The 12,413-nt window shown below is 37.7% G+C and overlaps 1 protein-coding gene across 2 annotated transcripts in view; it reads left to right on the forward strand.

The window, feature by feature from the left end:
• The first annotated feature begins 266 nt into the window (after nucleotides 1-266).
• SYTL3 (synaptotagmin like 3) overlaps nucleotides 267-12,413 on the forward strand; it is a 31,599-nt gene continuing 19,452 nt past the window's right edge. The window contains exons 1-6 of one of the 2 annotated variants that reach the window (XM_064413440.1): nucleotides 267-624; nucleotides 2,033-2,248; nucleotides 5,929-5,993; nucleotides 8,590-8,641; nucleotides 10,019-10,091; nucleotides 11,015-11,087. In XM_064413440.1, coding sequence (XP_064269510.1) covers nucleotides 515-624; nucleotides 2,033-2,248; nucleotides 5,929-5,993; nucleotides 8,590-8,641; nucleotides 10,019-10,091; nucleotides 11,015-11,087 — 589 coding nt within the window. In that variant the 5' untranslated portion in view covers nucleotides 267-514. The remainder of the gene's footprint in view (nucleotides 625-2,032; nucleotides 2,249-5,928; nucleotides 5,994-8,589; nucleotides 8,642-10,018; nucleotides 10,092-11,014; nucleotides 11,088-12,413) is intronic. The other variant, XM_064413441.1, reaches the window with a different exon arrangement.

Raw genomic sequence — 12,413 nt, forward strand, 5'->3', positions numbered from 1 at the left:
ATAAAATGTGTCCTTCACATTTTTTGAAATGTCTTGAAGAGGTGAAAAGGGATAATGTTTGGTGGGGTTTTTTTCCCTTAGGGCCAGAAATCCCGAATCTACAAGACCAAATAAAGAAACCCAAAACATTTCTGCCACTACTTTACACCATTTCTTGACCAATTGTCCCTCCATCTGGTGCCAGTTCAAGCCCTGCCTGGAACATTCCTGCAAGCTCTCATCTCTCTTGGAATCGCTTTCAGTGGAGAAAAGAAAAGGAAGTTAAAGGACACGGAAAAAGTCAAGACTGCTGTGACCTTGATAACTGTTCGTATTTCCTGTGTAGCAGAGACATTTAAATGATGATCTGTATGAAGACACACAAAGTTATTTTTCTTTTCAAGGGTATGACACAGTGAAACACATCAAGTAGGAGCACAGGCATTTAGGAAACACCCAGACCAGCACTCTGGATGTAGTGGAATTCATAGAACAGGAGTCTACAAAACAAGTGAAATAGTGAAATTTGGCAAAAATGGCCTGTGAATTTAATCTGAACTTCCTTAAGGAATTAGAACGAGAGGCTGTTCTGGAAGTCCTGTACCGTGACCAGATGGTGAGAAAAACAGAGGAGGAAAGAATAAGGTATCTGCTGTTCCCCTATTCATGTTTTCTCTTGTTGTTTGGTTTGTTTTTTTTCCTTCTGAATTACTCTTCTTCCACTTTGTCCTAAATGTACTCCCCTTTTAACTTCTTGTTAGCTAATGCCTTTGTATTCTCTGGGAAATGTAAGATTATCCAGAGCCTCTTGTTTTTGCCATTCTATTGACTCTACACTAAAGATTTGCAAATCATGTTCACTGAATAATGTACTTAGTGAATTTTACTTCCAGCTTTCATAGAAAGTTCAGTTGCTGGCTGCATTTTTTCTGTGAAGGCTTTATGGCATTCTCATCATGTTCCTATGTATGCTTATGTGTAGTCTTGGTAACATGGAACATGTTCAGATCTTTGGCTGGCTTGTTTAGCTTACATTGTGCCAAGACTGGAGTTAAGAATCATTGGATACCTGATCACTGTGCTGAATCCATCACTGCTCCTCCTCACACACAACAGGCAGCAAGCACACCACTCTGCCTTGGAGGTTGTTACTTGTGTCAATAGGTGTCATTGCTTAGGAAAGGATTTTACTTACTGATTTCACACTCTGCAGTATCTCGGCAGGTGAGGATAAAGGATAATTCTTCAGTAGTTTATTTGCTTTATATCTTGGCTAGGACCAGGATTTCCCAGTACCTTGTATCCTGCTTTGTGATATTGCATCCCCCTGTAAAACTAGGTATTGGTGTGGATAAGATATAAATTTTTAGTCCCTTAAATGTGGAAATTTAAACTTTGTTTACATCAAGTATTTTTCTAAGTATTATGGGACACATTAAACATAAAACAATAGTAATTATATGGAGACTACGTAGAAAGTCTGAATTGGTTAGAAAATCCTTTTCAACTTCTGATGATGTTAGTATCAATTAAAAGCATAGATCTTGATTATCGGTACATGCAATGGAAGCAAAGTTAATGACAAGGAGAGGTTTTGATATTTTGGGCTGTGTGCTGTTTTGGTTTGGTTTTTTAGCTTTCAGATGATGCATTTGTTAGGATTATTTTTTTTTCTCAGTAGAGTATTTAATTCTTGGCTAAATGTGGTTAAAAAAATAAATGGAAGGGAGCACCATCTAGTCTCAGTTTCTGGAGGTAAATGCATAATCACTTGCATACAATGATTTCAGTGTGGGAAGTGGGTCTGAAATGAACAATACCCCATTTATATTAAACTATTTCTCTGTTAGTATGCACAGTTCTGGTCACACACACGCAGTCACTGCAGAAATGCTGTGTGTGCACCTTTTTAAACAGTGCTCAACAGAGGTCACACTGGAGGGCATATCTCCCACTAGAAATCCTATTGCACAACCAGGATACTATTATCTTGTGCTTTACATGAGTATTTTGTCCTCTGTAAATTTTTTTTTCTTTTTACCTGTGGAATTAGGAAAATGAAAGTGCAGCTGCAGCAGCTTCGGTGGAAGGGTGCCAAGAATGCAAGGCGCGAGTACCAGGAGAGATCTTGTGCTCGCTGTCAGAAGTCGCTGGGGCTGCTGCTGAACAGAGGCGCCGTGTGCAATGGATGCAGCCACCGGGTGTGCTCGGAGTGCCGTGTCTGCCTGAGCCCCTGCCTCTGGAAATGCACCATTTGTTACGCTCATGGGTAAGGAATTTTGCCTTGGTGTAAAGCCACTGGTGTAGCGACAATGTTGGCTGAGGTCCTGGCAGTGATGAAATGGATGGAAACTTTGTGTTATTCTTCACATCGCTGATATTTCCCTTCCTGTGTTTAGCAAAATGGATCCTCGGGGTAGGCCAGAGGTACTGTGAGTGTGACAAAGATGATAACAGCAGAGCATAGAAACAGTCGTGAGTTTCTGAGCCACAGAGAGCGCTCCTTCCCCTACTCAATATTGAACCAGTGCTTCCTCACAACCTGCTGAAGGTGCTGTGCTTTGGTGTAGTATAGCCAATTTCTTGACAATTTCCTCATTGTTGTTTTCTGACTCTGACCACTGGAGTGAGAAATGTGATTGACAAATAATTTGAAGTCGTGCTTCATAACATAAACAGCAAAACCAATGAATAAGATTACTAGGATTTGTTCAAGTATGGTCAGATATAGAAATTTATTTACTTTGAATTAGTTGATTATTTCTTTTGCTACATCTTATTTTTGTATTTCAGGATGCAGGAAACAATCTTTCTTTTACTGTACTGGTACTTTATTAATGTCAAAATATTTATTCATCGTCCATTCTATTCATTGCAGTCTTTCTAAGCAAAATGGTTTAGATATATTTCCACATTTGATGAAAAACAATATGTAGGTGAAGAATGATAGTTTGGGAAATTATTCAAAAGCTCTGAAGGATGATAAATATCCTGTAGAAAGGGTTAGGATTTGGGTGAAAATTTACTTTATGCCAACAGAAGATGAATCCACCACTCCACTCCCTCTGCAGGTGCCAAAATGAGATTTAAATAAAGGGAAATATAAGGCAAAGTTTTGGTCTAAAGTAAGACAAATTTGTCCTAGTTGGAACTAATTTTTTATAGTTTGGAAGAGAGTTTTAAACCATTGCTAACAAGATATTCTATGAGTCTTCAGTTTATTTAGCAACTAATATGCAAAATAGTTCAGTGATATTTATACTTGATACAAAATAGTTACTGGACTTTGGTGTGTGTGTTTTGCTGTGTTTCAAACTATATGCGCTAAACTGAAAATTCAAAAGTTAACTTTGAGTATCCTTGTCTAGATAACCCTCCCCACTTCCTCTTGTTTTAAATTAGTTTCCAGTTATTTGGTGGCCACTGTGGAAATCCCCTATAAAGTGTCCTTGGCTGTTAAGCTACTTTGTGTAGTGCTGCATCCCCTTAATTATTTAATTAGCTTGTCCAGGTATTTAATGGTAAAACCAAGAAAACATTATTTAGGTTAATTAAAATACCTTTTTACTTTTCCTTCAGGAAATTATCTTTTTTGTAATCTTGCTAATACAGATGGATATGCCAGCTGTCATTGAATTTCTCTTTGTAGTTAAGAGAGAGAACATTTGGTCTTTAGTCATGATGTAAAATCGATTAAATTCAGTCAGACTTCTTCCATTGCCTTCAGTGAGCTTTACATCAAAGCTTCAAATCTCAAGAAGGGGTAGGGAGTGCAGCAATGTGGTAAATGGTACCCAGCCATTTTTGTTTTTCCTGATGAGGGAAAAATAGGATAGCTAAGGGAGGTAAAGAGCTGATTTTGAAGTCCTAAGTAATTGGAATTTTGGGTTTTGTTTATCACTAGAGTATTTTTTTCCTGAACCAAACAGCAGCAGTAGCACTGTGGAGGTTCTCCCCTGGACACTGGGGTCGTGTTTGTAAGGAGTTTTGCTTAAACACCTCAATGAAAGAGCATGCAGGATAGGCAAATATAGTATTTCTTACAAAATAAGAATTTTGAAAAGCTTGTGAACTGATAAAATTTGTATCTTTCATCTGGAAGAGACATGTCTTATGTGAGTGGAGTTGGTATAGTATGTTGGGTTTCTTTTTAAAGGAATCCTATGTTCTAGGAGTCTAGAAAGGCATTTGTTTTGGAGGAGTTTGGTCTATTTTACCTGATGAAGTTTCTTTATTAGCTTTGTTTTCATACTTTTGGTCATATCTTAACTGAACACACTGTCAAAAAGAGACAGGTGTTTTCACTCTCTGTGTGGTCTAATTATCATAGAGTGGTTTGGGTTGGAAAGAACCTTAAAGATCATCTGGGTTCCACCCACCCTGCCATGGGCAGGGACAATTTTTCACTAGACCAGGTTGCTCAGAGCCCTATTCAGCCTGGCCTGGAACACCTCCAAGGTGTCCAGAACTTCTGTGAGTAGATTCAATTATCACATGGATCTGTGCAGAAGTGGGGATTAGATTCTGGAAGATAACCAGGGGGTGGTGGGAATAGTATAAAGGGAGGCCTGGGGTTGAATGGAAACCAAGGCAATGCAAAGCCCTTGAAGACAGAGATTTCAGACATTTATTAGTTAATAAATCTCCATCCAAAATGTGTAAGTATCCTGTCTCAGTTATTTAAACCTATGTTCAGTTATGCATGAGGGTCTATGGTTAGGTATGAAAATAAATTGTGCAGTCTACATGGGTGCTGATTTTTTTTTTAATTGTCTGCATTGCTTCTTACAAAGTTATCATTAAAATGCCTAAAAGAGTTTAAAATCAAGTGACAGAACCAGAAGCATCCTATCTATAGTTTGTTTTGATGCAGAGAAAGGTGAGGTGTGAAATGGCAGACCCAGACGTTTTGTTGCCTTGCCTATTTGTGGATATCACTTTAGCTCTTGTATTTAGAGATTTTGCTTTCTTAAGAAGGTAAGCCCTACATGAATTTACTGTTTGTATGCTGTTGCCAGTGTCGAGCAATTTCTGGCAGAGGGAGTGGTAATAAAGAGATTAATTTTATAAAAGGAAAATCAACAACACAGTAGAGAAAAAGTTTAGCAGTGCCTACACTGAGGAAATTTTTTCAGTGAGACTTCATCTTATAGTAAGCATCACAAAATTGATAAGGAAGGGAGATATATAATGTGCCCTAAAAATTAGTAAGACATTTAGATGAGAATTTTTTTTCTCTTTAAAAATGGGTGAGTTTAAGTTGCAGGCTTCAGGAAGAGTAAGATTTGCTGAAAATCTGATAGTGACAAAGCTATTTAATCTGATATGGTCTTGTACTTGCTAATCATTACTTTTCTGTTCCTGTGATCCTGGTGCCTTTGTAAAACATCGATGTAACTGATGGTAGTCTCAGAAAATGGAGAGATGGGCCATGAAGCCCCTGTGCTGCCAGGGCTGTGGAGCTCAGTGCTCCCTGGAAGCCATCCCGAGTTCTGCTTGGAATCATGTCCTCTACCATGGACATTACTCACTTCTCAGATGAGGCTGCAGCTGTAAGCAGCCAGCTCCCCAGTCTGCACAAGTGCCTGGGCTGCTTTGCAACTTGGTTGTGCAGACTGGAGTGCACCCAGGACTCTCCTGCCTTCAGAGCAATGGCCAGAGCAGTGTGTATCACTTTCCATGGCAGTCCTGCACTGCAAAAAGGAAAACAAGCTATCAAACAAACCCTCCCCCCCAACAACAAAACCAAAACAAATGTCCCCAAAGGATTCCTCCCCTCCATGTTTTTTTCAGACCCACAGCAAAACCAGTCAATAGATTGAATAGTCATGAAATCTTAGTTTTATGGTAGGATTAATAAAAGATGTTGGGTTGTTATGTGGTAACCGAATATTTGAAGAAATGCACTTGCATAAATTTTGATTTGAATCTCTTTTGATTGTTTTCCAGAGATGTGAAAGTGAAGGCTGGTGAATGGTTCTTTGAGGAACGAGCAAAGAAATATCCAGGTGAAGGTAATCACTGGAACAGATCATAAACTGCTATGTAATGTGTAGTTGTCATCCAAGTGCAACACCAAATGTAGTCTGACACTGTATCCAGTGTTTCTTCCCTTTTACCATGCAGTCCATCTCTCTGTGCAGTAAATAAAACGTGAACACAAATTAGCAGAATGCATTTAAAAGTATAACTTATTTTGTTGGAGTAATAAAAATAAGAATATTGCTTGTACATTGCCATGTACATTTGAATTAATGAGCATGTAAGACTTCTAAGAAATACAGCAATGTGAAATTAATATAGAAGTGTTATATGTACAGAAGATATGGAAGAAAATGGTCTTGCATTCATAATTTGTCCAAGTTTAAACTTCACTTGCTTTCACTGAGGAAGTTCTAAAGTTTAAAGAAAAGATAGAATAAAATAAACCCCCCCATGTATAGCTATAAATCAGCAGAGTGCTAAACACTGTTTTGTTATCTTCAGCCAGCTGACTGTGCCATTGCCTTGTGCTGGGTCTACTCAGAGTCATTAAAAATACAAAGTTCTAAAAGAAATTATAGAGGATGTGGATGGATGCTCTATGGGGAATGTGTTTTGCCAGCAAAGGGGTAGTTAGTGTTTGTTTTCACCTATAATAACTAGCAAGGTGGAGAAGATTTGTTTCCTCTTTCCCTTGAAGTGCCACTTCAGACAGGCATCTACTTAATTTTGTGTCTAACTGTAGTTAAATGACACAGTTTCACTTCCAGTATCTGCATCTATGTTTAAGAGTAGTCAGTAAAAAGGAAAGAACTAGGCATTAAATCTCTATTGGGAAGCTTGAGTAGGAAGAATTTTATAAAAGGAAGAGCATAATCAGGTGCATTTTGGGTAGTGGGTGTTTCTGAAAGGCAGCAGGCAGCATATTGAGAAACTAAACTAAAGTTTAGTTTCCTGTTAAAGTTTTGTTTTCCTGTTAAAACAATTAATTTAAAATTTGAAAGATTTCACTGAAGTCCATTCTAGCTAGCACAGTTTCTGATTTTGAAGTATTAGTTGACAGATCTTTTAAAAGCACAGTTTCATCCAATAACCATTGATAATAATTTCTCCTCATTCTTTTCAACTAGTATGAAGCTGGTGGTTTTATCAATCTGTCAATGATACATTATTATTGGAAAATGTTGTTCTTGGATATCAAATCTCATAATGCAAGTTACTGACTGTCCCTTTTTCCAGCAAAATAAATCAGTTCTCACTTTGAGTTATGAAGGCTTTGTGGGTTCTTGAAGCATTTTGCTCAGTTAGTCTAATGGTAATACTATTAAAGTCACAAAGATCTAAGGATATACAAAAGATAAATCTGCAGGGAGAAATGTGTTTTGTTTAGTTCCTTTGATTAGACCAACTGTTTAAAGGAGTTTAAAAAGTGACAGATTTTGCATAAAGGCTGCTCTGTTTCAGTCTTCAATCCTGGAGGGACAGTGCCCTCTTTTGGTTTGAAAATATAACAAAACTGAAGTAAGCACTAGAAATTAAGTTTAGCTGGAAAAAAACTTTTACAGTGAAGTTTTCTCATGCTGTGTAGTAAAAAACCCTCATTGTTAAGCTTTTTATTAATTTTTTTTTGTATCTTCTACCTAAAGAATGAGATTAATATTTTCATTAAAGTGATAGGTTACTTTTCATGACCAATCAATTTAAAATCTAAGATAGCAAATGTTCTTTATCAATAAGAGAGAATTCTGAAGTTCTGATTGGAAATTCTAACATCTGTGAGCTGATCATTGTTTCTACCACTGCTAAGGTCTATTACTTTCATATAAGTAATGTTCTAATTAATTACATCTTCAGGAAAACATGGATCACATGCTGCTTACTGTATCAGGAATTACTAGTGATTAAAATCACTCCAGATAATTTCAGTTTACCATTTGTTATATTTGTGATCCCTCAGGAACAGTTTTGAGTCTTCATTGCTCGTGCCTGATGGAGCTCTTGCTCCTTGGTGTCCTCACATCATGTGGCTGCTCAGCTCAGGAATGTGCCATGGTTGCCATTTCCCTGCAGGGATGCTCTTAACAAAGGGTCCACTCATGTTTGTGAGCTAGTCAAGCATTTTCATCATTGTTCAGGTCTCTAGTAGGAAGAGTGAAAAAAATTTTCATGAGGTGCAAGGACTGACCATGTGCCTGCTCTTGTAGATATTTTCAAGCTTCCCTTAGTGTTTGAGTTTTGTGGCTGAAGTGCTTTAGCCCAGTAGGCCCATGCACTGCTTGCCTCCTGGACCCTGGGAGGCTGACAGCACTTAGCAACCTAGGAATGGCCATGTTGGCATCTCTGTGATTGTCCTTAGCATTTGTGAAGAGTTCATCTGAGTGTGTCACCTGCAACAGGGGAGGGTGAGATCATGGGACAGTTTGAGATGCAGGAGAGACTTGTGTGTTGCTTGGCACATGTGCTGGTACATTAGTTGGGAATAGACTTCATTCCTGACTTGAATGTGCATGAGCTTCTGTAAACACAGGCCAGTTCGTGAAAGGCACCGATTTTAAAAAGTGTTATACAGGCATAAGTAACTGATGTTGGTACTAAATTGTCTCTGTTTTTTCTTTCCCTCCTTCATAGGCAGACATGAAACAGCTGGTGCAAAGCTCTTGGAATCTTACCAAAATCTGAGGTAAGATTCATAAAAGGACAAACAGTCCTGGGACACTGTGAATTTATATTTTATGTTATAAACCAACCAGTAGTTTGTATTCCTTTATTATGAAAAAGAATCAATACTTTTGGAGTTCAAATGATAAAAGCATAGAAAAATTTTTACTTTTAGCTGTCAGCAATCCACAGGTCTCACAACAGAGAGTAAGTACCATGTTTGGAGTAATAGTGTCTTTCTTGAAATGAAGGGACATGCATTATCTTTGTTTTATCTGCTTGTATTTTTTTGTAATTATTTATAGAATTATCTGTTAAATTTGAAAAATGATTGTAAATGAAAGTTATTTACTAGGTGTCATAACAGCATCATTATTTGTTCAATGGGAGATATTGCTGATGTTACAGTTTTACAATAAATAGTAGAAATAAATTAGACACTTTCACTTACCAAATTTTAAAAAATTTTAAAAGTTTAGTTTGCAGTGAATAAATACTTTGACTAGAGGCCAATACATGACCATACTTAACTTATTACCAGTGATATATTATGAAGTAACTGTCTGCCTGTTAGGTTATTAAAGGAGGCCTCTGCCTTAAAATGAACCAAACCAAAAAACTACAACACCAAACAACAACTACTACCAAAATCCAAACCAACCAAAAAACCCCCAAAAACCCTGTGTAAGATAAGATATGAAGAGCTGGTCTCAATTTATTATAATTGTCTGGCAAGGCACGGCTGCATAAGAAAGAAACTTATATTCAGCTGGATAAGATCCTAACCAAGACTTGCTTTTACCTGGATATGGTAAAAATTAAAAAATAATCAAGAAGGAAATTCATCAGCTACCTTAGGATCTGTGATTGTGTTGTGATAACAGAATCAGTCCGTTTGAGTTTTTTTCACAGACCAGGACTGTTTACCACAGATGGAATGGCAGGAATGTTTAAAGGGTCTTTAACAGCTCTGAACCCAGGCAAGGAAGGATCCTTTTAGTATTGTAAATAAAGATGACTGCTTTTTGAAAACATCTCTGAACAAGAGATGGGGTGCATTTTACAGCAGTTTTGTTTTAGAATTCAGGACACAGGCTGTGATACTGCCAGCCATATAGAAGTCCAGGGAGCCTATCTTAAATTAGGTCTTCCTGATAGTTCTAATTTAATAATTTTACCTGGAGCACCCCAAAATTGAGATGGTAGAAAGGTAGACCTAATTTCTAAGAACAAGCAATAAACCTCTGCTGCGACTCTTACAGACACAGGATGTTGACCCAGACCTTCACAGAGTGCAGGAAACATGCATAATGAAGATGCTGTGCTTGGACATGGTTTATTTATTCATTTGTTGGCATCATATATTAATTGCTATACTGTTTATCTCTTAAATTTCTAGTAAAATTTCTGTCGTACCTCCAACTCCACCTCCTTTCACAGAATCACCAGCAGGAACCAATGTGATGGGAAATGTATGTATCTGTAAAATATACATATAAGTGCACCCCCTAGGGTGTCGTTCATATGAAAAGGTCAGCCACAGAAATGTGGTAAATAACTGCTGTAACATCTCTCTGCAATATAAATACAGCCTTTTGCTACTTTGTCATTATTTTTATGCTGCATGGGTACTGAGAGAGAAAGTTTAGAGGCTATGAGGGCTGTTTTCAATTAGTTTTCAGGTTTTGAGGGAAGTGGTTAACCACTCTACTTGAGTTTGAAATGCTGCATCTGGTTTGGTGCCTCATCACAGGAAGACTGGACTGAGATCTGAGTTCCACTCAAACCTGAAGGATCCCATGTTCCTGTGACATTCAGTAGTCATGTGTCACTTTTATTACGGTGTGAGAAACGGTGAATTTGATGGCTGCCTTTGCATTCCAATTTCTAGTGGGTAGAATAGTAGAACATGGGTTGAAATTCACAGAAATTGCGCTAAATTACTGTTTAGTAATTTTGTGTAATTTTGTTTAATTTTGAACTGGATCCTCAGGCCCTGGTTTTAAAGCCCATTGTAGTTCTGTAAACATTAAGTACTTACCTAGAGTTTGATGAAAACTTTGTTCAGTAATAGATAAAAGTATTAAATACCTTACCACAAATCACTGATGTAATTAGCTGTATTTATTAACTTACTATGTAATCTTTCTGCGAGGAGTTCCGCTTATATGTGAAAGACCATGGAACTGAAAAAATTACTTTCCATCTTTGTCCATTAGTGTGGTAGTTTCCAACTGTGTCCATGTATGCCCTCAGATGTATTTGTCTACAGAAGTGAACAAAGGGCTGCAGCTTTACCATCTGATTGTTATGTGGTCTGTAGATATGTGATCATGGGAACTTGAAAATTACAAATATTTTGTGTTTTCTTACTCTTTGCATCTCACATTTGCAGGAACTTGGAGAGTCTAAAAGGTTTAATAAATCTGTGGAAAACTTGTTTTTGTCTCTCACAACACATATAAAAAGTAAGTAGCTTTCAGTGTCTTGTCATTTCAGGATAATACAGTAAAATGTTTTGATTTTTTGACCGCAGTGTTGGCCAAGAGGTTGTTATAAAAAAAGGTTATCAAGTAATGGCTGCAACTATTAATGCCAAGGTTGTGCCAACCTGAAAAATAATACAGGAAATCTAATTCTCCTTGAGTATTCTGCCAGTTGTTAAATAAACTGATTACATCAAACTCCTTTCTTGTAAAGATGTGAAAAGACTGTATAATTTTTCTTTTCATTTACCAGGTGTTCAGATGCAGTCTATTTAATTCATGTTAGAGTAATAACCAATTCCTGATCTTCATGTTATCTGGCCAAACCCCAGCTGACACAGTTAGAGTCTATCATTTAACAGGAGTTTAATATTTTCATTCACTGGCAGTATTCATGAGGACTTCCTCCCTCTTTCCTCAGTCTAGTTGTGTGGAACTTTTCAGTGCACATTTCTAAGTGCTTTCCAGTCCTAACAACTCCTGTTCCCTTCTGATGCTTTTGGTTCCTTCCATTCTCTTGCACTGCCTGGGGATGCAGACTGTGTGTGCACCTCTAAGGCTAACTCCACTGAGGACAGTCAGCCTTTGTGAAAAACAAATTAAAGGCATCAGTGACCAGAGGAAAACAACTTCTGAGCCTTAAGAAGATTACAGGGGCTTGCAAATTTGCATGGCTTTGAACAAACAGTAGTATTTTCTTACTAACTTCAACTTACACAACCCCCATGTGAGATTAGACCTGAACAAATCTGGCTTCAGTGCCTTTCTGCCTTTCCCCCTAACTCTTGTTTTAGTTCTTGTTTGGTCTTTCCTTTAGCTTCTTCCACCCATCTTAAAGACCTATTCTCCTTGAACTATGCAAATTTAATGTTGTGTCTGTGAGAACACATATTAAAGCTATGCAGAGATGTGGTGATTTGCTCCTAAAGAGAAGCATACAGTGGTGTAAGACCCTGGAAACAGTAATAGTGGCAGCACAGAACTGGATGCAAAGTGTAATTTATTCAGCTTTCTGTTAGTTTGAAGCCTGGCAATATCCCAGAGTTACTGGTAAAAACTGTCCGGACTGCAGCAAACGACTGCAGCATTATTTTCCTGCTACCAGAAGGAAGGTCTTACTCCACTCACATCTTTCTTTTCTCTCTGTTTCGAGCATTATGCTGCTATAATTAGCATCTGGAACCCTCTGGAAACTGGTTTAGCTCTTTTAAAGGGCAGAGCATTAACCTAGACAAAACACATAGGTACTTTTCTGCTGTTTTAGTGAGTTAAATGGGATCAAGGTAAGATATATGTTGGAACAAAGAG

The sequence above is a fragment of the Passer domesticus genome, chromosome 3 (genome assembly GCF_036417665.1).
Source record: "Passer domesticus isolate bPasDom1 chromosome 3, bPasDom1.hap1, whole genome shotgun sequence".
NCBI classification, from domain to species: Eukaryota; Metazoa; Chordata; class Aves; order Passeriformes; family Passeridae; genus Passer; species Passer domesticus.